This window comes from Neopsephotus bourkii, unplaced genomic scaffold (genome assembly GCF_033783945.1).
Source record: "Neopsephotus bourkii isolate Nb327-2 ecotype Australia unplaced genomic scaffold, CSIRO-AGI_Nbou_v1 NB_1080, whole genome shotgun sequence".
NCBI classification, from domain to species: domain Eukaryota; kingdom Metazoa; phylum Chordata; class Aves; order Psittaciformes; family Psittacidae; genus Neopsephotus; species Neopsephotus bourkii.
The window spans coordinates 383153-409147 of NW_026901568.1; the positions used below are offsets into that span (position 1 = coordinate 383153).

General features: G+C 41.1%; 1 protein-coding gene across 1 annotated transcript in view; it reads right to left on the reverse strand.

Annotated features, from left to right (window-relative positions):
• Window positions 1-25995, reverse strand: part of TAFA4 (TAFA chemokine like family member 4) — a 70924-nt gene that overhangs the window by 38702 nt on the left and 6227 nt on the right. The window contains exons 2-3 of the mRNA XM_061362069.1: window positions 7593-7728; window positions 4349-4464 (exon numbers count right to left, since the gene is read on the reverse strand). Of these exons, the coding sequence (XP_061218053.1) occupies window positions 4349-4464; window positions 7593-7672 (196 nt within the window). The 5' untranslated portion in view covers window positions 7673-7728. The remainder of the gene's footprint in view (window positions 1-4348; window positions 4465-7592; window positions 7729-25995) is intronic.

Sequence of the window (25995 nt, forward strand, 5' to 3'; positions counted from 1 at the left end):
CTACAAAAGAAGCTCGCCTTTCACAGGTGGTGGAAATCACTGGTCCCCTGAAAACCAGTTAGGGCAGCATTCTGGTTGCTGGAGATCACGTCTAAAATGCCAGGCAGCAAATTACACTTTCAGCTGGATTTTACTAAGCAAAGACATAGAGTTTACAACAGCTCAGGCTGGTGACAATTCCCTCCCAAACACACTTCCCAGTCTCTAGTCATGCATATTTCCTTGCCACTGCCATTTTTAACACGATTTGTGCCATTTAACCTCCAATAACTCTGTAAATAAAGCAGTCTTGCAGCGAAACAAGGAATAAACTCCATGAAAAGAAGTTGGTGCTTACTCCTCTGGTAGGCCAGAAAAGCAAGCTGTCCCAGTGCACTCAGACACAGACAGTGATTTCTCCCTACGATCTGCACCATCCTGCAGGTGCAGCAAGCAAGCAAACAGCTACCAGCTACATTATCACTGATGTCTTCACTTTAAATCACAAAGAAAAAATATAACTTGAACTGAGTAAAACAATTCAGAGACAACTTTGGCTCTGCTTAAAACTGCAGATGGATGTTCATTAAATACACGGATTCCAGGCATATTAGTAATAATGGGCTTTCAAAAAATCCAGAACCTTCAGCAAGTAGAAGGAGGCTGGCAGCATTTCAGGTAAGCATCCTCACATAAAACACAGCAGTCTCAGAAAAGCCAGGCTGCACTGTTAATTCATGATAGAAACTGCTCAGCTGGCTATGCCAATTAATGGTCTGCAAGTCCAGTCCTGCCGTGAGGTGACCTGAGGAAGTGTCTTTTCAATGATTCATCATGTGTGGATCCTGACTTATAGCAGTGAGGTGGAAACAAATCTCCTCTGTTACTAAATGTATGTTGCTTCATTCAGCACAGCATGGAATTGATAGTTATATTGGTATCAGTTAGGTACTCTGGGAGCCTGAAATACTGCCCAATTTTAAATAGCCATAGTAAGGTTGGTGCTTATGCTTCTCTCAGTTACTGTCAGTGCAAAAGGCAAACTCTACAAGGGTAATTCAGAGCCACAAAGTCAGATGAATATTCTGACTTGTCTTCTCTACATAGACGTACAGGAAGCCTGTTGAAATAACCTGCATGAGCAGCATCTTCAGTGAGATAATGGTAATGTGAAGGAACATTTCTCTTCTACCTTTTGCCTAGTTAACTCTGCCAGTCAAAGCAATTACAGTGTTCGAATGAAAAACAGTCTGTGGCCTCTAAGCTAGGCTCAAGATCCAAACTGCTTCAAAGCAATGGCAGAATTGGCTTGCTAGATTGAACAGTCTCTTCACTAACAGTTATTAGATGTGGAGAATATTTTGCAGAACAAAAGAAGGAGCCAGCTCTGTCTTACACTTTATTACAGTGGAGAGGCCCTTTTTTGTCAAAGTGATTGCTCAGTGGCATTCTCTCCCACTTTTCAGAAACAGAATGGTTATTGGGTCCTTAAAGATCTAGTCTCTGTTCCTGCCTGAATATTACAGAGACAGCTGTTGAATGTCATTCTTCCAGGCACCATGTAACATGACCAAAGTCAATAACTGTCTTTTCCCAGATTAGGGTCCTTAAAAATGGCAGCATTTTGAAAAGAAAGAAGTCAATCTGCACTTCTTAAATTCTATTGCCTGCTCTTAGTTAATAAACTTCTTTAGCCTTGATGAGTAAGCACTTTTTCAAAAGCCACTAGTGATGGCAAGTACATAGCTTGAAACATGCTCATTTTCAGGAGCAGACACAGTATGTTCCTAAAACCCAGAGCCTCCTGAAGGATCCCGGTCTTATAAACAGCTCATATTTCCCACCTCAGTACACTCCTGTCAGGTTACAACTACTTGACCTAAGGGACACCAGATAAAGGCTTTGCTAAACCCAGAGCTTGAATTCATCCCCCTGATGTGCTTCAGGACATTTTACTTTGAAAAATATTAATGTTGTTTATTGAATGGAAGAATGTTATCTCAATTGCCATCCAAGAACATGCTAATTTGTATTAAACAAAGGAGGCTAATTATTTGCTTTCCACAAAACAGGCTACACTAAAACAGCTAAGTTATTTGCTTTCCTGGTGAACAAGACACTGTCTTGCTCACATATCAGATTCCATCTGACCATACATTAGAAGGTCAATCTGGGTGGTATATCAAACAGCAAAGATAAAATGAGGCTGGGAAACACAAGCCCCTTGAGGAGAGCCCCCAAAGCCTTCTGAATGCTCTGTGATGCCATAGGACAGACACAGGGAGCTGGTGGATCAAAAAATGGGATGACTGTTTCATTGCTACATGAAATAATAAAGTGGGATGGGATAGTTTCCATGTATGCATGAGAAAAGCTCATGTTTGGGGAAGAATATGATACCGAAGTCTAAAAAGGTGCATGAATGTCCCAGCTTCAAGGGTATCTATTTGAAAAAGAGTTCTATAATCTATGACCAAACTATTAATGAAAAGCAGAATCTTTTTTTAGCCTACCAGAGAAAACACAGTACTTAAATCTGCTTAACAGTCAAGCAGCTTGATTGTGTTCTACAGTCAAATCTGAGTACTTCTTTAATATGGGGGAAAGAATTCTTAGTGTCAATTAAAACTATGCAGCCAAGCATTCCAAAATGTTATGTTAAAACGACTGCGATGATTTACATAATACACAAAGATTGTTCATCCTACAACACAGGATCACTACTGCCTCATTATGGGTATTTCCCTTCGGTACACATGCTAAGTACATTTTTAAAAGACAAAAATAACATTTCTTTCTACAAGACTCTTCCTTGAAAGACAAAAGCTGCAGAAGGCTGTTCTGCAGGTTTTGCTGTGTAGTTGGCTCTGAAATGATCTACTGAGCAACAGTTGTTTACAGGAAAGGTCAAGAGGGCCTAATTAACTTGTCATTGTGCATAGGCCCCCTTCCTCATTGAAGTGGTTCAACTAGTTTCCATAACAGCTACCTGCAAAGCAATAATATGGATCATCCTCTAACACTGTATTCTCTGAAATTACTTTGTGGGCTTTTAAAGCAATGTCATTTATTCTCCATAACCTGTGACTGTGTCTTATGGCAAACACGAGTGCTGCACAGTACCAGGGAACACAGAGCTGGAGGTGGTTTGTGCAGCTCTTAGGTACACACACTGCTGATGGACATGTAGACAGACACAGCAGCTATATGCAGGTCACAGTCAATCCTGCTTGCCAGGACGTTGGAGATTTTGGTGCCCAGATAAGGAGACTTCAGCTCCTGCCTCTGATGATCACAGGAAGCAGCCAGGGAAGAGATCAATAGGTTGTCTCATCTGGAGGATGGAGCCTCTAACAAATGCATCCCCACTTCCTAGTGCTGAGCTGAAGTGGATGCTAACATTAAACCCGGACACACAGGAGTCTGGCTCAGAGCTAAGAACATTGCATGTAGATCTAAGGCATTATAGAATGATTTGGGTCAGAAGGGACCTTCAAAGATAGCTAGTCCAGACCCCCTGCCATGAGCAGGGGCACCTTTCACTAGACCAGGTTGCGCAAAGCCCCTTGAATGCTGCCAAGGATGGGGCAGCTACAGCTTCTTTGGGCAACCTGTGTCAGGGCCTCAGCACCCTCACAGAAAATAACTTCTTCTTATATCTAATCTAAATCTACCTTCTTTCATCTTAAAGCCATTCCCCCTAGCACAGAGATGTTATATCAAAGGTCCAGTCTGGTACTTCATGAAGCCAATCCAACTTGTTCTGAGCCATTTCTGTCTTTTCTGAGAAAGTACTACATTGTGCCCAATAGATATACCCTACTACAAGAGTCTATCCTCTTAAATGCAATTACCTTTCTGTTTGCCTCACTATGCAAGCTGGGAAAAGAAGGAGCATACCACAAGCTGAACTAAACCAGACTTCAGTATTTGTGTTTAAATTTAAGTGAATGAACTGGCTAACATAAGCCTGAGAACTTTGATCTATTGCCTACCAGAGCCAATGATACTGTTACAAAGTCTCTTGATAACAACCAGATTAGGAGAGAGAAGACAAAGACGCATTTCAGAATATCTTTGGATAATAATAAAGCAAAACAACAAAAACAAATCCCAAATTCCTAGCAGTCATGAAGTCACTCCAAAGACTGTCTTGTGAGATTCAGGACATAAAATTACTTGAGAAAACCCATGAAAAATTACAATAACTCATATTTTTCTTGCTGTTGATATATTTTTAACCCATTGCACTGATTATAACATGCTGCCAACAACCTCATCAATTACCAATGCTAAAAAGTGGGCTGTAACATTCTGCAAGTAGTATTAATTGGTCTCAGTAGCACATAATGAGTTTAAAATCTCCTACCTGTGTGCCCCCGGGGATGGTGGCTAGAGGCGGACAACAATTTACAGCAGACCATTAACACATAGACCAGAAAGAGCCAGTCAGATAGAAGCATTGATTTGGCACAGAATCTCATCCTGGAGGCAGAAAAGGAAGCAGTTGAGTGAAAGAACATTGTGAGTAGGGAATAACATAAAAATGATGTGGGGAAGGAAAAGGTGAAAAGATGTTGAAGAAAAAATAAAGGGGCTTATTACGAGTCAACACTGACCAAATCATATTCATAGTTTAGTTGGGTTCAATTCTTTGTTAAGCATATTTCGCAATTAGAAGCAACGCAATGGCTGCCACACATCAACTTACCCACAAACACATATTTATGACAACACATTATGAGTGCAATGCATTTCTATGATTCTGAGATAAGGGGCTGGGGTTTTTTTGGATTAAGAACCATCCACACTCCAATCTAATTATACATATTTATAAGTTGTGCTACTATTTTTAAACACTACCTCCCTCAAAATCATAGAAACATCACAGAAAAATGTACTTTTTACTTAATATTTCTCAGGACATATTTGCTAATGCTACCAACTCCCATTCAGCCATGCACATGAATTGGCTAGATCTCCCAAGCACATAACTTCTGCTGATTTTCCTGGAGCTTCATAAGTTTGCTGAGGGCTAAACCCTCATGAAACCAGCACCTCAGTCAAACGTGCGAGGACTTAGGGTGTTAGAAACCACCTCAGAAAACATTTGTTCTAAAGGAGGTGGATGTTGTTCATCTTATTCATGTTAGTGTTAGAACTAACATCACAAATCCTCAGTCATTTTGCTGTAGATATCTACAATTAAATCCCTCAATTGTTTATGTTATGCCATTCATCATATAGAAAGGTAATCTAATCATTTCTTAAACTCAGTTATGATGATTTATTACTTGTATGATACATAAGTAGGCATTATGCAGTTGAACCCTGAGATAGAACGTTCCACACTTTCAGCAACTGCTGTAAGCAGGAATACATCAAATTAATTAAAGGCAATTTATAGATTTGCATAAATTGAACTAAATACTGCTTTCATAGCAGTGACGTTAGTGTGCTGTTAATCAGCACACTGGGATTTGGGTAAGCCTATCATAAGCGTGCTTATCTGCACCAAAAAGTCCTTTGGGATCTTCTTTCCCCTGCAGATTCCAGTTCTGAATTTTCCATGTGTTTCCTAAATAATATATATCTTTATATATAGAATGTATATCTTTATAGATATATATTTTTATATATATTTTTTTATATATATATATATAAAGAATATGTATCTTTAAAATACTTGACATTATTCAACTAATCCAGTAGTCAAGTGTGGAATAGACAAGAACCAAACCCCATGCCTTAGACAGCTCTACTGCCAAAGACAAGGAAGCACTTGGGTCCTGTTTTGAGTCTGATAACCATCTACAAATAAAACGAAAACAGATGCCATGTTTTCTCATTTCAAAGTGCTTGCATAATTTTCCTTTTCACACATCACAAAACAATTTTGTTCTTTCATTGTGTCTGAACAGGAATGCTGATAGAGCCAAAACAAATCGCAAATAAACTTATTAATATCAAAAGTTGAGACCAAAAGCCTGTTGTACACAAATATACTTTAGCAACAAACACTATTTTACACCTGAGAAAACAAAAACACACTGGTGAAAAAACCAGCACCTTCAGCTGCCCTTACAGGCTTTACTCCAGCCTATGAACTCTTTTAAGAAGCCATCCAAATATTGTTAAACAAATATTGCTTAAAAATGTCAACAGATTTAAGAAAAAGTAATATTGCACATAAAGAAGTCACTTTTAAGGAAAGACTTGGCAAAAAGATACCTTTTCTTGCTTTAAGGTATTCTGTTTCAAGCCCAGTAAGTTGCCACCCTGAATGCAAACGAGCCAGCACAGGAAGAAACATGCCAATGCTCTTTTGCAGCAGTACATAAGAATCTTCTGCAAGAATTAATCAAGCCCAGAAGATAAAGACATCACTGGTCCTTGCCTACTCTACAAGTATTGTCCCATGAAGCACTCCAGGGCTAATTCAGAGCAGCTACACTTCAGCTAATAAGCATGGACCCTAATTCACCTCTTGCACCCAGCTGAACCACATAATGCTACTGCAGCTAATGGGATTGAGTCACTGTGAAACCAGCATAAATGTTGTTATTGCTGTTGATTCAGTACTACTCTAAGGACAATTCCCAGTAAGCTCTGAAATCAACCAGATTTTAGTCCCCCAAATCTTCTCCAGGTAACTCAACCTTAATTTCTGTAGGAGAGAGCTGAATTTAACCTTAGTTTACTTGCTTTCTCCTTGAGAAACACACAGCTTACACATCCTGCACCAGTTACCACTAAATAGGAAGTCATCCTCTGCTCATCTTGCAATACCATCCCTCTGTTGCTCTAAAAGCAAACACAGGAATCTGATCCAAACATCAGTGGACAGCTCATCTCTCGTGTCACTCTGTAGTATCATAATGGAGACATGGAGCTTCCCTCAGGTTTCCCAAGATGTGACTGAAAGCAGGATTTAACCCTTGGAATAAGTACCACAAATCAGACATTCTTAACATGCTCTTTCTGATGTGAGTTGATGGGAGGGACAGATATTTAGTCCCAAATCACACACCACATGCCCAACAGCTGCTATTTCAATATATAAATGAACCTAGGTGTTCCCACCATTCCCAGTGCAGGAGCAGAGCTGGTCTCTGTGGAAATGCCTGTGTGCTGACCTGATCTCAAAAGCTTTCTCAGATTATGAGCTTGATTCTTTTGAAGCCATAGCCCTGATATTAGACAGGGAATGTGAAGCCAGGTTTCATCATGTTAACAGGGTAACCTGATCCCTCTGTAAGTACATTCAAATCCAGGAATAAGTGTATCACTACAAAGCATCAACTTAGTCATATCCAAACTGAAAGGTACCATTAAAATGCTACATTTGCCAGCTTTAGTCTGCCTTGCAGGTAGACAAGGCACAAGTGTTCAGCCCACTCATATAAAGAAATACAAGAGGATCTTAAAACAAGGCAGGGGAAAGATGAAATCTGGCAGGCAGATGCAGCAAGGGGCGCTGAGCCCCTCAGCTTCAGTGGGCTGCCGCTTCCAGAAATGTCAAGCCTTCATTCTCTGTTGGATTCAAGTGGATATTGTTGCTAACCAGAACAGCAAATCTTCAGTGTCATTTGAAAGATAAAAAGTGCTCTTACCTTGGGGACTTTGCAAGAATTTTGTTCCAGTCAAACACAATTACTTCAGTGTGTTTTTCATAATTATTCCAGATTCCCATTTGCGGCAGCAAATAAACTTTTCTGCATTTCAGAATTTTCCCTTCACTTCGGGGACCTAGAAAGAAAGCCGTATTACAGTGCAATTAACGTCTGGAATAGCACTGAGAAATAGATCTTTGTTACCAAAATCATTGTTTCACAGTGCCATCTACAGTGCAATCCAAGGCAGCAGGCATATTGCTCTTTTCACTTGCTACCAAGAACACAGATAAACCGTAATAAAGCAGCTCTGAGATATCACTATATTAACTACAGGCAGACTTCTCTATAGTAGAAATAACAAGCATCATGCACACAGTTTACGGTGTCCTTATACCCATGTGCCCTCTTGCCACCCAGCTGCTGTGAAAGCTGTAAGGTCTAAAACACCACCATAGTGCGAACATTTCCACATGATTATGTGAAGCCTCCAACAGTTTGAACTAAGATTATTAAAGACAGGGGGGGAAATCTTTTCCTGTCCTCATAAAGATTTGGCCAAGGCCCTTGGAGTCTGGCTGCCTCAGGAGCACAGTGTCTGCCTAGTCATATCCATAAGATCATGTCTGTGTGATCAATGCAATATTGCACCCTCTGACACTTTTGTCTCTACTTGTTTTCAGTGCCACATCTCACACCCAGTCCACCTATACCCTACACTTTGAAATCACTGTATGGAGACACTTCCGCAGCAGTACAGACACACGTTCCACAGAATAATGAGCTCAAACCCTCCGTTTCATAGACATTTGTGTCTTGTTGCTTTTGTTGTTTATATTTGTTCTCTTATTTCTATCCCTGGGCTCAACTTGACCTTCTGCTATTGAAAACATGACACAGTGCAATTTGTGAGAGCAATAATAATGTGGTCTTCACCTACAGAATGATTACAATAACCTTTTCTCATCTTCTCCACCACTCTTTTCATTTCCCTCTCCCTGTGATCAATTAGAAAATTGCTTTCCAGGAGCACAAAACTGCACTATCACATTGGAGGGCAAAGCATATCTGAGGTCATAAAAGCATGTAGACAGACACCTTTCAGAAGCTAAGAATAGGAAAGCCCCTGGTCCCGTACGCTCACAGAATCACAGATGGGTTGGGTTGGAACAGACCTTAAAATCACTCAGCTCCAACCCCCCTGCTATGGGCAGGGACACCTTCCACTAGACTGGGTTACTCAAAGCCCTGTTTAACCTGGCTTTAACAGCTCCTTTCTGCTCAGAATGCCATGAGAAGATAGAGTAATTGCTAGAATTAAAGGGGTACTGGGTCAGCAATCTATAATTCATCACATTTTACTCTGGTTTTGCTTTTGAATGTGGAAAGTTTCAAAGTGAGCTGAAATGGCAACACAGCAGCTCTAATCCAAACAAGACGTGGGCAAAGAGATGTCATTTCCTATATCAATGCTTTCTTCCCCAAAGACAAATAGAATAATCAGTGTCCTTCAAAAAGCTTATTGAGAAAAAGCAAACAAACAGGCTATTCAGAGTAGTATTGAATGACTGAAACGGTTGTGTGGTATGTTTTTACCCATTTCATAATAGGACAGATAGATAAATATAATCTTACAGTGCTCTTTTAGAAATCAATATTGCAATACACTAACTCAGGTTTTAGTGCTTGTCTCTTCCACAATTTTTATTACGGAGGAAAATAACAACTGCGTAGATGCATCTACAGGTAACTACTGACTTTAGCATAACCCGGTCTGTAAACACATGTTAAATGCTGGTAAAAGACAAGGAAGTATTGATTATTCTAACTCATTCTAACTAAATGGACACAGGAAAAGTGGCAGATGATACATTACACTTTGGGGCTTTCTGGTGCCTTCCCAGCAGTGCTATTTCTCAGTAAAATAAGGTTGAGGGGAGTGTAAGGCCAACTCCTTCAGTGCAATCTGAACTCGAGATTCAGCTCATTTTACATCAATAAAGGAGGCAAATCAGAACAGAAGCTTCTGTTCTGGTTAATAATGGTAAAAGGAATTTCAAGCTTCTCATGGCAGAACTGCTCTGTGTGTATATTGTGATCAGCACTTTTACTGCTGATCCCTACCTTATCTCACCTCAGCATTGCTTTGGAAAGCAGGGCTGCACAAACAAGCAAATGAATCTTGACCTTCTGTGCCAGGAGCAGTGCTGGCCAGCATGCTCCCATAAGCAGGCACCAGCCCTCCCTCTAACCATCTGCAGGCAAATCAAGCATCGCTTTAAACATAAGAAAACTCAGCGTCACCTCCCAAGAGGTGCCAATATGTCTGACAACAACTGGACTTTTGTGGGTGAAGTCCTTGATTTCAGGGCAGCAGGGTTAATTTACACAGGAGGTATTTGAATGGAAGTTACCCAAGGAAAGCAACCTTGTGAAGAAAGGGGTCATTTTTATACAGCGAGCTCTGGCCAAGAGAGAACTGAACCCCCACCTCCACCTCTATCAAAGCTATGTAAAGGGAGGAAGCAGGAGAGGGGAAGGACTCTGCTTTAGGCATTTACACATGACCTTGCCATGAACAACTCCTGCTTTGCCCTGGAGGCTACACAACTCTCCTATGTTAGTATTTAGGGCATCCATGTGCCCAAACTAAGACCATGGGTTCTGGTATCTGAAGACAACTGCCATGATCAGATATACTGCACCTCATTCCCAGCCCAAAGTGGTCTCTGTGCTGCTGAACTTCAGTAAAACAGGAATAAGCAGCATTTCCCTACACCAGAGAAGCGTTTTGAGAACAGAAACAACAAAGGCCTAAAGTTATCTTAAAATTGTATGGGGAGTGTATAATTCCTTTGACAGATGGAATAAGGTAGCATTTTTAATTAGGTACTTTTCCTACCAATATTTACATATTGTAAAATACTTCTTATGCCTATTTTCTGTAAAGAATAACTTACTAAGCCATTTTATGCCATCTTTTATTATAAGCTATTAAATAATTTAGAAAACCTCCATCCATTTAATATTTAAAAGGCCTTAATTTCTCCAGTCTCAATAGTTCCTATCTTAAAGATAGCACATCTGTTAAGAGACTCCTCTCCTGTAAATCAATTGGTAAGAAGGAAGCAAGTGCAGGTGCTACATCATCTGCAGGGTGACTTGCCAGCCAGAAAGTTGAACCCCAACATAGAATTATTAGGGTTGGAAGGGGCCTTTAGATCATACAGGCTCAACCCCCTGGCATGGGCAGAGACGCCTCACACTACACCAGGTTACTCCAACCCCTGTCCAACCTGGCCTTGAACACTGCCAGGGATGGGGCAGACACAGCTTCTCTGGGTGCCCTGTGGCAGTGTCTCACCACCTTCACAGTGAAGAGCTTCTTCCTAATACCTAATCTAAACCTTCCCTCTTTCAGCTTAAAGCCATTCCTCCTTGTCCTGTCACTGCATTGCTCTTGTCTAAAGACCCTCTCCAGTTTTCTTGTAGACCCCTTTAGGTATTGGAAGACTGTTATAAGGTCTTCCTGGCTTTTACAATGGGTTGCATCACTGAAAGTCCCCCTGGTGGTGTAAGGTAAGGACCTAAACCATCCCTGATGTTTACAGTGGGTCCCATGATAGCCTAAATAGTACACCAATAAGCTTAATATCAGCCCAAACAAACTCTTATGTCCTATTGAATAAGGAACTGAGAGAAAACAGAGCAACATTTTCAATTCCTTAGAAGCGGAACAAACCCCCCAAATCTAGTCTGGTCACTGTGTGTTTGAAAGGTGCCACTATCAGAGTTGGAGGGGAAATAGAGGCAAAAATCAAGAACAGAGGTAGAGTGAACATCTGCACACCGGTTAGCTAACACACACAGCCCATTTCATGGCTAAGTTACTGTAACTGGGATATGCATTAGCGTTATCTCTGCAAAGACCCTTCCACCCCGCAAATAGTTCACCCCAGCCTGGAGGGCAGGCGCTGCCACTCAGGGTACGGCCGACACCTTAGCGATGACACTGGGCCTGGGCAGCTCAGTGCAGGTTCAGGTTCGCGAGTGCGCAAACCGTTTAGCCCGTGGGGAGTAACTTTGCTTGCCCGTAGTAAAGCGCACGGAAGGGCGATGCAGAGCGGAGCGGCGCGGGGGGATACGCGCCTGCAAGCAGCGGGCGGCCCTGCGGCGTGGCGCTGCTGCCCCCTGGCGACAGATCCGGGACTCAACGCGTAATTGCGCGGCGAGCGATGAAACACTTCCAGCTCGTGTCATTGCTGGGAAACCTCGTTAAATCTCATCCGTACAACCTGCACCGACCGCTCCGCTGAACCCCGCTCATTGTTTCCTCCTCCGGAGCCATGCTGGCCCTTAGAGAGATCCCCTGCGAGGCCCCCGCCTGCTGCGCTCCTTTGTGCGAGAATGAACTGTCCGTGCAAATTAAGTTCTGTCATTAATCGCATTAACACGTCACTGTCACAGCATTCCTCTGCTCACCCTCGTCTCTGACAGGGCCGTCTCTGTCTCCCCAAGGTCCACAGTGAGCCCACAGCCAGAGGGAAACAACGCTGTTTAGGGTCTGAATTTAGTCCCTCGACTCTCACCCAGAAATACCTGCATCAATCAGGCAACTTTAGCTGGAGCTGAAAACTCCTCGCAGCAATAAACTCACCACAGCTAAGTTATTCCAGCAGTTAATTAACCTCACTTTAAACACTGCACCTTCCAGCTTGTACCTCCTGATGTGTTCCGCTTGTTTTCTTGGCTGGCACGTCACACAGACATGGCAGACTGCTCGTTGCTGACAGATATCGCCTCTAAAAAGTGACTTCTGGGGGGAAATGAGGACCTGGGGAGGTGCTGTAGGGATGGACCCCACTGCAGGCACAGAGGAGGGTGAGCCAGGCCTGCCCTGAGCCTGGAGATGTTCAAAGCCAGTCATGATGAGGTTCTGGGCAACGTGATCTATAGAATCACCCTACAGGTATCACTGAGGGAGGTCCAACCACACCAAGCTCCATATGGCAAACTGAAGTGAGAAGGCTCTTCAGACAGCAGGAAAACTAGCTAACAAGGTGGCAGCAACCTGTAAGTGTGCTTCCTCACTTGTGAGAAAGCCATGCATGTAGGCTAAAAACCACAGTGGGACTGCAACAGTTCTCAGCACCTCTCAGACGCCAGCACACTTTACCTGAGATTGCTAAAGTGCTTTTTTACATCATCAGATTCCGTTTCTGACATCAGCAGTTCAGTCTGTCACCACTAATCAGCCCTTTCCACAGCTGCACGTAACAGCAATGTAACAGTGCACTTAAAAGTAACTGGGAGAGGTGGGGAGGGAAAGAAAACACTGCCAATGAGAGCTAAAGGAAATAAACCCCACAGCATCCTAAGAAGGGAGAACTGAACTGTTATTACACCAATGTAGCACAGTATCGATCATAGCCACAGCCAGACTATCCACACAGAGACAGACATCCTGTGCCATGTGCTCTGGGAGAAATGTGTCTCTCCTCACAAGGATGCGGGGTTCTTTAGGGTATGTCGGTCTTCACTGGCTCCTTTAGGGATGAGAACAAGCCTTCTGTCTGTTGTGGGCATGTTAAGAGGATGTGCTGGGAGGATTGCAATCGGGTATGCCTGAGCCAGTCACTGTAGTCTTCCTCAGTCAATTGTGCCAGAGTGAGAACAGTGACTTGGGTGGATGCACTGTTGGAAAGGCTTTTTCAGTTGGACTGGTTTTCAGTGAGCTTGTGGCCTCCAAGGTAAATGCAGGGGAGCTCAGGTAGCACAGAAGCAGTAACAGCTGTGCACAGAATAGGAAACAAATTCAAGCAAAGGACTGAAGGTGAGAACTAGAGGGCAGAAGATCTCAAGTTCACACAGTATGAGGAGCAGTTTGAAACCAAAGCTGTTGCCTCCTCTGCTCAGGCAGAACAAGTCAGGTTTCTATCACAACCTGATGCAATGCAAACATCAGGGGCTAGTTTAGGTCCCCTCCAGATAAGGGAACAGTAGCTTCTTCATATGCACCAACGCCAGTGTCTGTTTTGGGGACCTATGGTCACCAGAGCTCACAGCTTTCAAGTGTATTTATGTGGCAAGTAATCTTGCAAATTACACATATGAGTTATTCTGGCACAAATAACTCATCACTTGCAGTCCAAATAATCCCTGTGAATAAGACCATTGTCTAAAGGAAATAGAATCTCATTTATAAACTGAACTTTTAGGAAAAGGTTTCAGAATCTGCTCTCTCAACTCAAAGTGAGCTCTCATCATCCCTTCAGGCAAAAGTCAACCAAGACAAATAAGACTGCTCAGAGAGTAAAGTACAGCTATTCTAGCTGTAAAGGAGAGGAGGAATAGACCCTTTTCTCCATATAACATTATTTATTATTCATCACCACCCCACAAAGAATCCTTCCTCCAAAGTGAATTCCTGCCATCATTGCATTAAAGGTTGTACAGACTTCCCAACCTGGGCAGCCAACACAGGATATACCCTCGCTACAGCTCAGCATTTCAACTCTTTCAACTACATTTATCAGAGAGAATTTTTCCTTGTGATTATCCAGGTTCTTTCAGTCCCTCACTACAGCTCAGAGTCTTCCCCACCCTCCGGTGTATGGCCTACTTAAGAGATAGGCAGACTTCAGGCACTGTGTTCAAGCGGGCAAAGGAATTGCTGCAACCCTGTTCAAAGAGGAGGCAGAGCAGACAGAGTGCTCCGCTCCACTCCCAGCTGACCTGCCAGCAGCAGAGCAGTATTCGTGCAAAGCCAGCAGCACACCATAAAACATGGAGAGAAATGTCTTTGAAGGTAATGTCTTCAGCAGGATGCTTCAGACACAGCAAATATGCATTTCCCCTACTGTTAACTTTGCCTGTCAGGTAGCAAAGCATTAAAGGTGCTGCAGAAGTTGTCTTGAGTAACAAGTCAGCTTTTTATACTCTGAATTGATGGAAGAATTTTATGTCTCCCACGGAAAGAAAATATAACTGACCTGCTATAGAGCTGGTCATTCACTTTGTTCCCACTCACCAGGGCCCCAGGTGAGCTGGTAGGCTATTTTCCAGGGATCCTCGAGGGAGGAAAGGAGCCTCGTGTCAGCTTGTGCCTCTGGATAACACTCTGGTTGGTCCCAGACTTTTTTCCAGTTGCCTGATGATTAGCCCAGGGCTCACGTGCAAGAATTAGTTATTACTGACTATGGGTGACCATTAGAATTAAGAATATGAGGTAATACCAAGGAAATAATATGAAAATTAAGATATTCAGCAAGCAAAAGCAGTAAAGAAAGGTTGAAGTAGTTGTTTTTGTTTAGTTGAGACAAGAGAGTTTATTGGACACATGCTGTCTCCTTGAACATGCTTGCTTTAAAGGGCATGATTTAAGTGGTTCTTTGTAGCTACTGCAGATAGCATAAAGATAAATCAAGGGTCCTGCACAGATAACTTGGCGTGTGCATGAGGAAAAACTTTCTGTATCTGAGTGTGGCAAATGAGTGGTACAAGCAGCTAAAAAACCATGGAGCCTGCTTCAGTGGAGGGGGTTTTCTTTTAAACTGACTGAATGCCCATGGGATGGTCAAAGGTCCCTTCTCCATCCATAGAGTTGCATTACAAGTTTGCACAGGGTCTGCAAGAAAACTTACGTCTCCTTTATGCTTTGGAGCAAACAAAACACTGGAATATAAGTGTGAGGTAGTCACTATACACAGTGCCATCCTCAGTACCAGACCACAGACAGTCATCAAGCCAGAGGTTAGTGAAGGGAAATTGTATTAGAAAGAGACTGAAAATACCTCCCACATATATTGATCGGGTTTTTTCATGCAGTCAGGGTCAGCTTGTGTTATTACCAGGTACCTTTCTGGTGGTTCTCAAGGTCCTCGTGTAACCAGATATGGTTATTTCTGATTCTACTGCGGTAGAATACTGTATTCTCTTGTTATTCCCCAAAACACCTTATTCACAGTAAACAGTGTGACACGTAACATGTTCACTCATGCTTCCTCAAGCTGTATTAGGCTCTGCTTGCAACAGGATCATCCATTTCTGGGTCACCAATGTAACCTGGTCTCTGCTTTTGTTTTAGTTCACGAAATGCTCCAAAAGGAAAGTACAGAATAGCTAGTTTTGCTTTTAGAACACAAACATGCTTTATGAGCAGTGGATGCACATTGGCTGATAAAGAATCCCAACTGTCTGGGTATATTGGATAATTGTTCCACTTGGGACTCATTAGCTAATTGTTAGAAGATGCTAAGGAAAAGCATTTCATAAATACAGCACTGAATTTCCAGAAGTGTAATTACGGGCTGAATGCACATTTTTAGCACCTTTGTTATCAACCGCATGAGCCAATAGCAAATACCTTGTGGCATGTTATCTCTGTTCTCACTGTCAGTCTCCCAGTATTGGGTAGGATTACCACTAGCAAATTGAAAGGTAGTATGTTTGATATTCCTGGTTTTGTGCAAATCTAAGAGTAAGCTTGGGGTTGGTCGCCTCTAGCATAGAGGATCTCTTATGGCAATAGTGAAGGACAAAACTTGAAGAGGAGGAGAGAGGCATAGAACAAAACCCAAGTTTTTGATCTTGTTTTGTCACTCAATTTTGATGGGACAAGCTTTTTACTCAATATTAGAAAATGCTGTTTACTTATCAGAGCTTGCTCCTCAAGGTATTTTAGAAAATCATCGCTTGGAAAATTCCAGAATCAGGTTCCTGACCCTTCAGTTCAGGAACTGCTACTAAAAAAAGAAAAATTTAGAATATCATTCCTCATTTTCTGTAATTGAATTACAGAAGCAAAATACTGTAAATAAGCTAGCAAGGGATTTGTATGGCATGAAGACTTGGAGCTGAGTCAATAAACAATTGCACTTTAAAGGAGAACCCCATATTTTTCAGTCTTGATTCCAGTTAAATGAGCAAAAGTAAGTTCAAAACAGAACTCAGAGTTGCATTTACTGTTCCACAGTTTGTCAACATCATGCTCAACAGAGGTACTGCCCATCATAGAGAATATACCTACACTGTACGCAGCACTGTTTGAGAGAGAGATAACTTAATTCCTATTCCAACACTGACAGCACTGGTCTTGAGCCCTGAACTCTGATTTCTTCTCAGTATTGATGTATCTTCTTGGCTGGAACTAACTGGGCACTGAAGTCACAATAGAGGCATGACAGAGTTGGGTTTAGCTCTCACCGAGTCTGAGACCTTGGTGAGGCTGTAGCCAAACACTGTATTATTCTCTTCAAGTACCAGGCCATATAAGGGTTTCTAATTCCTGATAATAGCTTACTGCTGAGCAAAGAAGAAGGATGATCAGATATGTATATATGTTATCTCCTGAGTCATTGGTCCTGTGGCCCTAGAATCAATATTACATGGCCAGAGAAAAAGTGAACTTAAGAAGCGGACAGACGTTTCTGATGTGTAAGCAGCATACCCCAGCTAGTTTGGTTGCCACTCCATACCACTACATGTACATGGAGTGACTCCTGCAGGCGCTTGTTTTTCCCTTGGTAACCAGAAAAATTCAAAATTCCAATATGAACACATAAGGTGACACTCAAAAGTATTCTCCTATCCAGTAGTACCAGCTACTCCATGCCCTGATGCAAAGGAATTTCAGAAGTACCTTAAATTACATTTTGCTTCTCCACCTCCAGAAGGGATTGCCTTCATTCTTTCCTCTTCTAGCCCCATTTTTCAGGCCTCCTTCCCTGTCACTTCTCAGTCCTCTCTGTTCCTTGCTTGCAAAGCATCTCTTTCTACCTCCTCTCACCCACTCAGCAGTAGCATGTTTGTGAGTAGCAAGAGAATGGATAGCAGCAGGGAAAGAGTCCCCACCTGTGTCATATTATCTAGGGTGAAAAAAGGTCCCTGTTTAGAGCAGCTTAATCATCTGTTGGCTGCTGTTTTCATCCCTTCACAGGCATGAGGAAGCCAGATTGAGCTCTGGCTACTCCTGCAACGAAAAAGGAGCAAGCCTCAAAATGTGCTAAGGGACTGGTATGGAGAATAGTCAGACACCTTGTCACTGCAGTAGCAATACAGGACAGCAGCAACCACAACAAGCTCAGAAAAGGCTAAACTTCAGGCTTGCACTTCCCAATCTGCCTAGGAGTGATTTTTGGTTTCCTATTGCCCCTCCATTGATGCACAAGCCACTTCATGACCACATACCAGTGTGCATGATTGGTGGGAGGAGCTGAGGGAAGAGCAAGAGGCATAGTTCTGATGATGCTTTGAAATGCTCAGGGGTGGAAATGAAGTATGGGATCCCCCCCACTTCCTCTGCCTCACTTGAAGGCAATTATTATTGTCTTAAGATGCAAGATCTGTTGAAAGTAAATTGTTGATTGTTTATTTTCAGGGTAGACAACAATCAGCTTTTAATCAGCTTTTCATCACTGCTAGAGAGCTATTAAGTCTCCTTAAAATAATTAGGAAACAGAAAAGAAAAATCTCCTCCAATTATTTTCATCCAGGAAACTGGAGTTTTATGAAAAAACAAAAAACCCCTCAGGATTCACAGAAAAAAGTTAACTTGGTGACACTTATAGTTCACTCTTTTAACAATGAAATGCAGGTTGCCAGAAGGAAAACAAAACATGAAGACCTAAACTATGCTTAATATTTTTCCACAAAGCCTGCCACAGATATCTGCCCACCAAGCCAGGTGCTGATTGAGTCTTGCATTTCGTCACAGCCATCATTGCCCTGCTCTCTCCCTTCTAATTCTCAGGTTTCACAGAGAACTGTCCTTTTACCACGGGCTCAAGGTTTTGTCCCATATTGGCAGTTGTTTTCCCTCACCTCCCCAAATATAGTTTGCCTGCAGTCATGCTCACAATGGCAAAGCTACAGAAAACAACCACCATTTCTCTTTTTATAGATTGCACTTCCTGAGCTTGTATGATGCTATGGATATTGGCACCTGAATAAGAGCTGTTATTTTCAGTCACCTTGGGTGGACACTCCGTTATTTCTTCTGAGCTTTTATTTTTGGAGGCAGCAGACTGCTGGAGACTTCCATTTTGCTGATTTCTGACTATTCACAGATTCTGGTCTTTCGGAGCCCCACAAAGCACATTTTTTCCATTTTTGAGTAAACGAACTGTGAGTCCTGTCCTCGGGAAAACACTGCTCAAACTTAACTACAATACAGAGAGCAACCTCCAAATTCCAATCCTATTAGGATTAGCAACTGGCATGAAATGTCCCAGCAGATAATACCTTTCTGTGATTTCAGATGGGCAACTAAATAGAGAACATCCATCTCACATAAAATGTTCCAGAAGATTTTCCCACCAATAATCCCATCAAAATATAGCCTCAACATGCCTCGTTTACTTCCACACACACTTTTACCAGTATACTGGTACTAACTCAAATGCGGTCATCCTTACAGGAAAACAAGATCAATCATGAGCACTTTGCTAGCTGCTGAGACAACCGCTGTTGTAATTGTTGAACACAGATATTTGCCTTCCAGGGTGTGACCAGGCAATGTCCTGTGTGTGCTTCTAAGATGCAGTTAAGCAGCACTCTTTGGTACGAGACTGAGGGACAGGCAGGCTTTGTTGTTATCACATTGAAGTGAAGCAGTTCTCAAAGTCAATAACCGATGCCTTTCTTATGGCAGACACTAGTTAAATACAGGTTCTCAGATCCTAGTAAGAACTTTAGTGAACTATAAAAAACAGATCCAACTGGGTTATGGATTTTAAGGGAGGACTAACTAAAGAGTGTGTAAGGGGCTGAGCTAATGAAGTTCTCCCCCACCAGGACCCCAGTGGCTGTATCTTTCTTTTATTTTTCCAATTGCCCATTGGAGATGAATTGTGATTCACTTTAAAAAGCGATTCTTCTCGTAAATCGATCAGTGTTAGACCCATTTGACCTACTAGTGTCTCTTTAAAGATTGATGAACTGGAACGCAAAAGTGAAACTCTCTCACTTTAACTGTTCCCATCTGAGTTCCCTACACTGTGAGATACATTTTCAAAGAGACTTAAGGAGTGGTTGTATCACTGATTCAAATTCTAGAGTTATTGCACAAAGTGTTTCCATTGCCTGGCAATAGGCAACACAGCCATTAGCAAAGACAGTCATAGGACTGGTTTAGATTTAAAACTGCTGCTATTAAAAATGTGCTGCATTTCAGGGACAATAGCAGATAGTTCTTTTTATTTTCATACTGGTCACTAATTACATGCAAAACAGCAACGGTAATTAAAAACAAGGGGGGAAGGGATATGGAAAAATCACTTGCTGGATTTATATTTTCCCTCTCCAACAGAAAGACCTTTCTGGTAAATGACAAGTATTTTGGCCGTAATTAGCAAGAGAGGCTGCAGGCAACTGACCCTTCACTCATGAGGGTACCACTGAATCCAAAAAGAAAGATAAAAGACTTTCAGTTTAGAGCTGTGCCTTGCACTAGGCAAATACCACTTGTTTTCACATAGCTATCTACTGCAAATTTAGTCTAATAACTTGTTTTTCAACCCAGGATGAAGTGCTGCCCACCTCTGTCCTCCTCTAAAATTCACAGGAAACGGTCAAAATCCCCTTCGTTGCTCACAGATACTGTGGGGTTAGCACCCAAAGAACATTATCAAGAAAGTGCAACGACCCTTATTTTAGCCTTCTGGTTCTTTTTCTAAGCTGACTGCTCTTAGCAAATAAATAAATAGTTGGGTATTTATTTGTTCAGCTTCATTCAGATTGCATTTGGGAGTATGAAGCGTCTTATAGCACCTATATATCAGAAAGACAGCATAACTGGCTTGGTATACTGACACTACTGTGTAAAACAGAAAAAAATAGCCAGTAGAGGGTGTGGATGATCATTTTCAATTATTTCTGCACACCAGCCAAAACCAGATGGTTTCTTGATTTTTTCCCTTTAATTTAACTACTCAATTACATCAGAATTCCTAATTCTCTGCTTGCAATTATCACCATCCAACTTATTACCTGAGAAAAACTATATTGCGTAAATAATCTATTGCCTTTTTAACCTGAAGTTCTCAGCATCTGGTCTTCAAGAATATGAAGAGCTTCTAAATTAATAGTAGAATATTCTCATGATAGTCATCCTCTTCCAGCAGAGACCGAGAAGTGTGGGGAGACATCAAGAGCAGGCTGGCTATCACATGAAGAGACAAGATGAGCATGCTATTTGGAGCATTCAGGCTAGAAGCATGAGTATTGCACCGAAGAGATAGTAGACTGGGTTTTAGCATTGTCTCTATTGCTCAGTGCTTGGATCTATGCTAAGTCTCAGAATACAGCACTGAACCTGGCTTATGTTCCACTGCAACAGCCTGGACATAGCTGCAGGTTATCTGGGATTCCCTGGAACCTTCTTCACCAGAGACTTCCAGCCCATCTGTCTTCCAAGACGCATATCCCAAAGCATGGAACCACAGCCATATCCTGCCTGTGTGTTGCACAGTGTTGAGCAGAAATGTTTGGGAGTGAAAGCAGAAATGCAGAGGTTGCTCCCCGGGCACAGAGGACCAGACACAGTCTCTCTGCTGTGTGTGACTGGTTAACTTTCAGCTGAATTCACACATGCAGCAGGATCTTTAAAAAAATCATCTCTAAGAAAGCTCTGCTGAGGACCATGTAATAAGAATAAAGACAGACCAGACTTGACAGGTTTGCAATTAATTTTCCTTGGCTCTTACTTACGTCCTTGATTCTGGCAGCCTTCCTCTTCTGAATGAGAAACAGGCTCCCTTCGTTACTCCTAACATAGCAAAATCCATAATGTGGCAGGTGTTTGCTACTCATTTCATTGACACAAATATTATGTTTAATCAAAAGCTGAAGCAAGACAAAATGAATGAAACAAGATAAACCAAAGTAAAGCATGAAGCACCAGTCTACGCCCAATGCTTAGCTATTTGGCAGGGTGTTGCCAGGTAAAATAATCTCAAAGAGCAAAATTTGTCTTCCCACATATCACACTGTATTGTCAAACCATCCCATGTAAGCTTCCCAGAGACATTCTAACACACTTCTTGCTCATGTCCTGTCTACTAACCAATGCCTTATCCAGAGACTATACAAAGTCTTTCTCCAGTCCCTTCCAGTTGTAACTATGGCCTACATGTAACGTGCCCCTCTTTCTCGTCACCCAGATGAATTACTTCAAACAGGACAGCAATGAGTCTAGCATTAGGAAAGGGCAAAAACTGAGAATCTTTGTGAGCCAGCTGTTGTTTTACCCTAGAAAGCTAATGGAGATGTCTGTAAAAGACAGGGATAACTAACCTTCAAAGCAACCATTGGACAATGCATTCGCAACCGAAAGGCAGTAACCCAAGGACCTGAAACAGCAGCTCAGCCATGCTTGTCAAATGATGTATTTGTAGCTGCACAGAGATTTGAGATTCAAGCTTGAAAACCAGCATTACTTGGGAGTCACTTAGAATTTGAGCATGAGAATTGTGAAAGTCTTATTCAAGGCACACTACTAAACACATAATTATTCCCACCAGGGAATCCAGCAGTGGAACTTGTGTGGGTGCTTGCTCTATTACGCGAGACCAAAGAAAAAAGCACCAGAAGAGTCTGTGACACAGAGCAGCCCTTTCAGCAAGAAGAAGGCTGTTTATCTCCTCCTTTAATAAGATCAACTACCATGTCTTAATAAAGCAGCTCCTCCTAACAGCTCCTCCTCTCTACTGTGTACCCTGATGAGATGTACAAGATATCAAAAGCAACACTGAATGAAAGATGGAAACCCCAAGATGTCCTTTTTTCATCATGTATAATCTGTAAAGCTAGTAAAAAAATAGCAAGCAATTTAGCCTGGAATTTTGCCAGCTTTGGTATTCGTAGCACATGTGATCAAAGAGCCAGTCACTGGGAAAACAATCCTGCTTGTAACCTGACTTCCACCACAGAAGAGAAAGCCTGTAAACATTACTATTGATCAGAGTAGAATTATTTTCATCAGGCTGCATAGCATTCAACATTAAACATCTGCAAAGTCAAGGCCTACGTAAGCTGAGGTTGAGGCAGATAGTTCCAATGGTTTAACATTCCCGACACATGAGCAATTTTCAGAAGAATAAGCAACTGAAGACACTGAAATCACACTGAAAATCAAAGAAAAGGATATCATAAATGGATTTTATGTAGTACTCCAGGATATTGACATATATAACAAATTAAAACAATTAATTCATCTTCCTACCTTCCACTGATAATTTTTTAATTAAGTTACTTATCTTTATCTACATATTTAAGAATGTAGATCTTTCATTATTCATCTCTTAAAGAAAATCAATGGTGTCTTGATTTGCTACAGCTCAAACAAGAGAGCAGTATTATTTAAGATAAGACAGTCTAATGGAAAAATAATTCATTAGCTTTATTAACAAGCCCTAAAAATATGCTATTGAGCACATTTTCATATTCCTAGAAGTCTGAATTATGAACCAAAAGCTTAATGGTGTTCAGTATGACTAAAATATACATAATAGATTTCTTAAAAATGCTTATAAATAGAAGAGGGAGAAAACTATTAAAAGAATTCAATGAAATGTTTTAGAAAGTTCATCCCTAATACTGAATTCTATTATGAAAACCACTATCAGAAAGCTTCATAGTCCATAATGAACTAAGAGACTGTGAGCTAATCTGTAGCACTGGTTAGGTGCGAGCGCCTAAACACCTATCAGCTATGCAGCTTTGAAAGATTTGCACATCAAAACAGACTCTGGTTTTGCACTTGGGATTCTAAGGCTTTGTAAAAGACACAGTGAAAAGAGTGAACTTTGAATCTCAGTTTCTTGAGGAAGCAGAGTTTTTCTAGTCATCTTAAGTGTCCTTTTCTTCTCAGGGTGACCTTAACTTTCAGATTTGTAAAATGGTTTCCTCTTGTGTTCAATCCTACGGTGTAACAAGTTTTAAAAATGACTATTTATCTTCTGTAATATATTAGTCACATATAGCAGGAGAAGCCTCTGTGGGAATTTTTGCTATCGAGTTTGCTCAAGCTTAAGTCAATGCTGATTTAGAAAATACAACTTACGCTTAGCAACAAACAATCATGAATATATTTATTGGAATAACATCTTTCCATTCTCCTCCAGCGGTGTTCAGTTTATCGGCTGCAATGCTATATGTTGGTATATATTTACAGTGACCAAGGCAATTTGAAAGTAATGCTTTTATGTTGCCCATCTCATTACACTTTTACAAGCCTGAAACACAGGCACTGGGGAAACAGAGATCTGATGGGTCTGAAAAAAATAAATGAAATGCATATTAGCCAGGCAGGTGTATGTTATATTCATTCCTGGGAGGTGAGAATCAGTGCATCGCTCAAAAACTGCCTGTTGCAAAAGTCAGATTTAAGCAACTTTAAGTATTTTTAGATTTTGCCTTACTAATCATGACCTCAGCTGCTGGCACCATGTAATGACAATAATGAATAAACATGCTGTGCTTATGAAGAACTAGAACCTAACAAGCTGATCAATTGTTAATTCTATAAAGTGACTAAAACGTGTCTCTACTATCAATAAGTAAATCAGCATTTATTTGTGGTACTAATGCACCTTGTACATATCCTCCAGCTATCCTGCCCCTCTCTATAATAATGTAATTATCAGTTTGGTCATATTTAAGTACAACCTGAATGAGATTTGATATTATTTTTGTCCTGAGGGTGAGAAAATAGAAGGAAAAATTGGTTGGATATTTAAAGAGACATGCTACATTTGTTTAGAGAATGCAGGCTTTCCATTTGCCCTCCAATTAGTTATACAAAATTATTCATTAGAAAACCAATTATTTCACAGTATTATTCTTAAATCTTACAGGCTATTATCAAGCAGTCATTCCAGAGAAGACAGTCTTTTTATTGTTAAAGCCCTTTTGCTCTAAACCTCTATAACAAAGAACTTAAACAAAGGACAACACTCATTAACTGTAACAGAAAATTGTACTTCTGTAATAAAAAAACCCAAAACAAAACCAAAACGTTTAAAACAAGATCAGTTTGGCTTTATTCAGTCTCTATTTTTCCTCTTAGATGAGATGTATCAAGTTTTCAACCATAATACAATCATGTATATTCCAAATATCTTAATTACAAATAGCTCCCAGTCTCCATTACATTTCCAAGCAAGATTTAACAGTAACAGATTCTGTCCAAGAAGGATATTGTAACACATGTAAAAAACAAGAGTTTTGCTGAAAATATGTTTTCCTTCTCATTCCTACTGCTGTCTGCAAAGACCCGGGGTGATTGCAGCTATCCATCCATCCACTCAGCCACATAGCTCCTTCTCAATCCAAGGTGCAACTATAGAGTAAGCACAACCTGAAGCATGTCATAGGTGAATGATATACATTGGCAGAGTAATTAGTTGTATTTAAAGTTGCTGCACCTTTTTCAGAGTTATATACAGTAAATATTCTTAAAGGTTTAGGGCTTCTTCCTCTATTCTATTGTTAAACCAAAATATATGTCACAAAAATGCATTAGAAACATCTACAGGAAGGAAATGTTCTGGAGGGAAATGCTATTAAGTATGTGGATAAGCTCAATACCAATTAATTTCTAACACTTAACGAACCAAATGAACCTATTCATTTCTCAGGTGAAAGGTTACACTAATTCTTGCCAGGAATTGCCCTGCCTGACCTCAGATCCATCCCTTCATGTCAATTTGGTGTAGAAAAGGAGGGAGAACCCTTTTTACCCATCACTCTCTTAAATTAAAAGAATCAATGCAGGCTTATAAAAATAACTTTTTCTAACAACATTTTCTTCTTTTGATGATCCCTGAAAAGAAACAGCTCTGTCATTAAACAAAAGCAGAATGAATCATTTCAGCAACACACCAAAAAGATGGGGATAATTTAGTACTAAAATTACTATTTTGCTTTTCTCTCCTTCAGCCCCAGTTGAGCCTATATACCCTATAACTGCTAAGCATTTCCACAGTTAAACTGACTCCAAGTAGTACTTTTCAGGTAGACAAGCCAATGCCAAAAGCTCTCTGACATTCTTCCAAATAATGGATATTAGCCCAAAGGTTCAGAGACACTGAGTAATATGCACATATGACAATCTCTCTGTATTCCACAAAATTGCTAATCCTTTTTTCAGACTCAGTGGCCTATTTTATGTGCAAGTCCACTCACTGCTGTAGATGCGTGTTTGGGGAAAATTTTATAGCACTTGACTTCTAATTGGGGAACCTCACTGTTATTAAACTGACAGTGCTCAGCACAAATAGTAATGCAGTCAACACAAGCCCACCAGACAGTCAGGACCAGTCTTTTACAACTACCTGTATTTGTGATGGGCTAATTCCAGTGCAATTAGGAAAACACTCGTGGAGTAAGGCCCAGCTGTGCATAT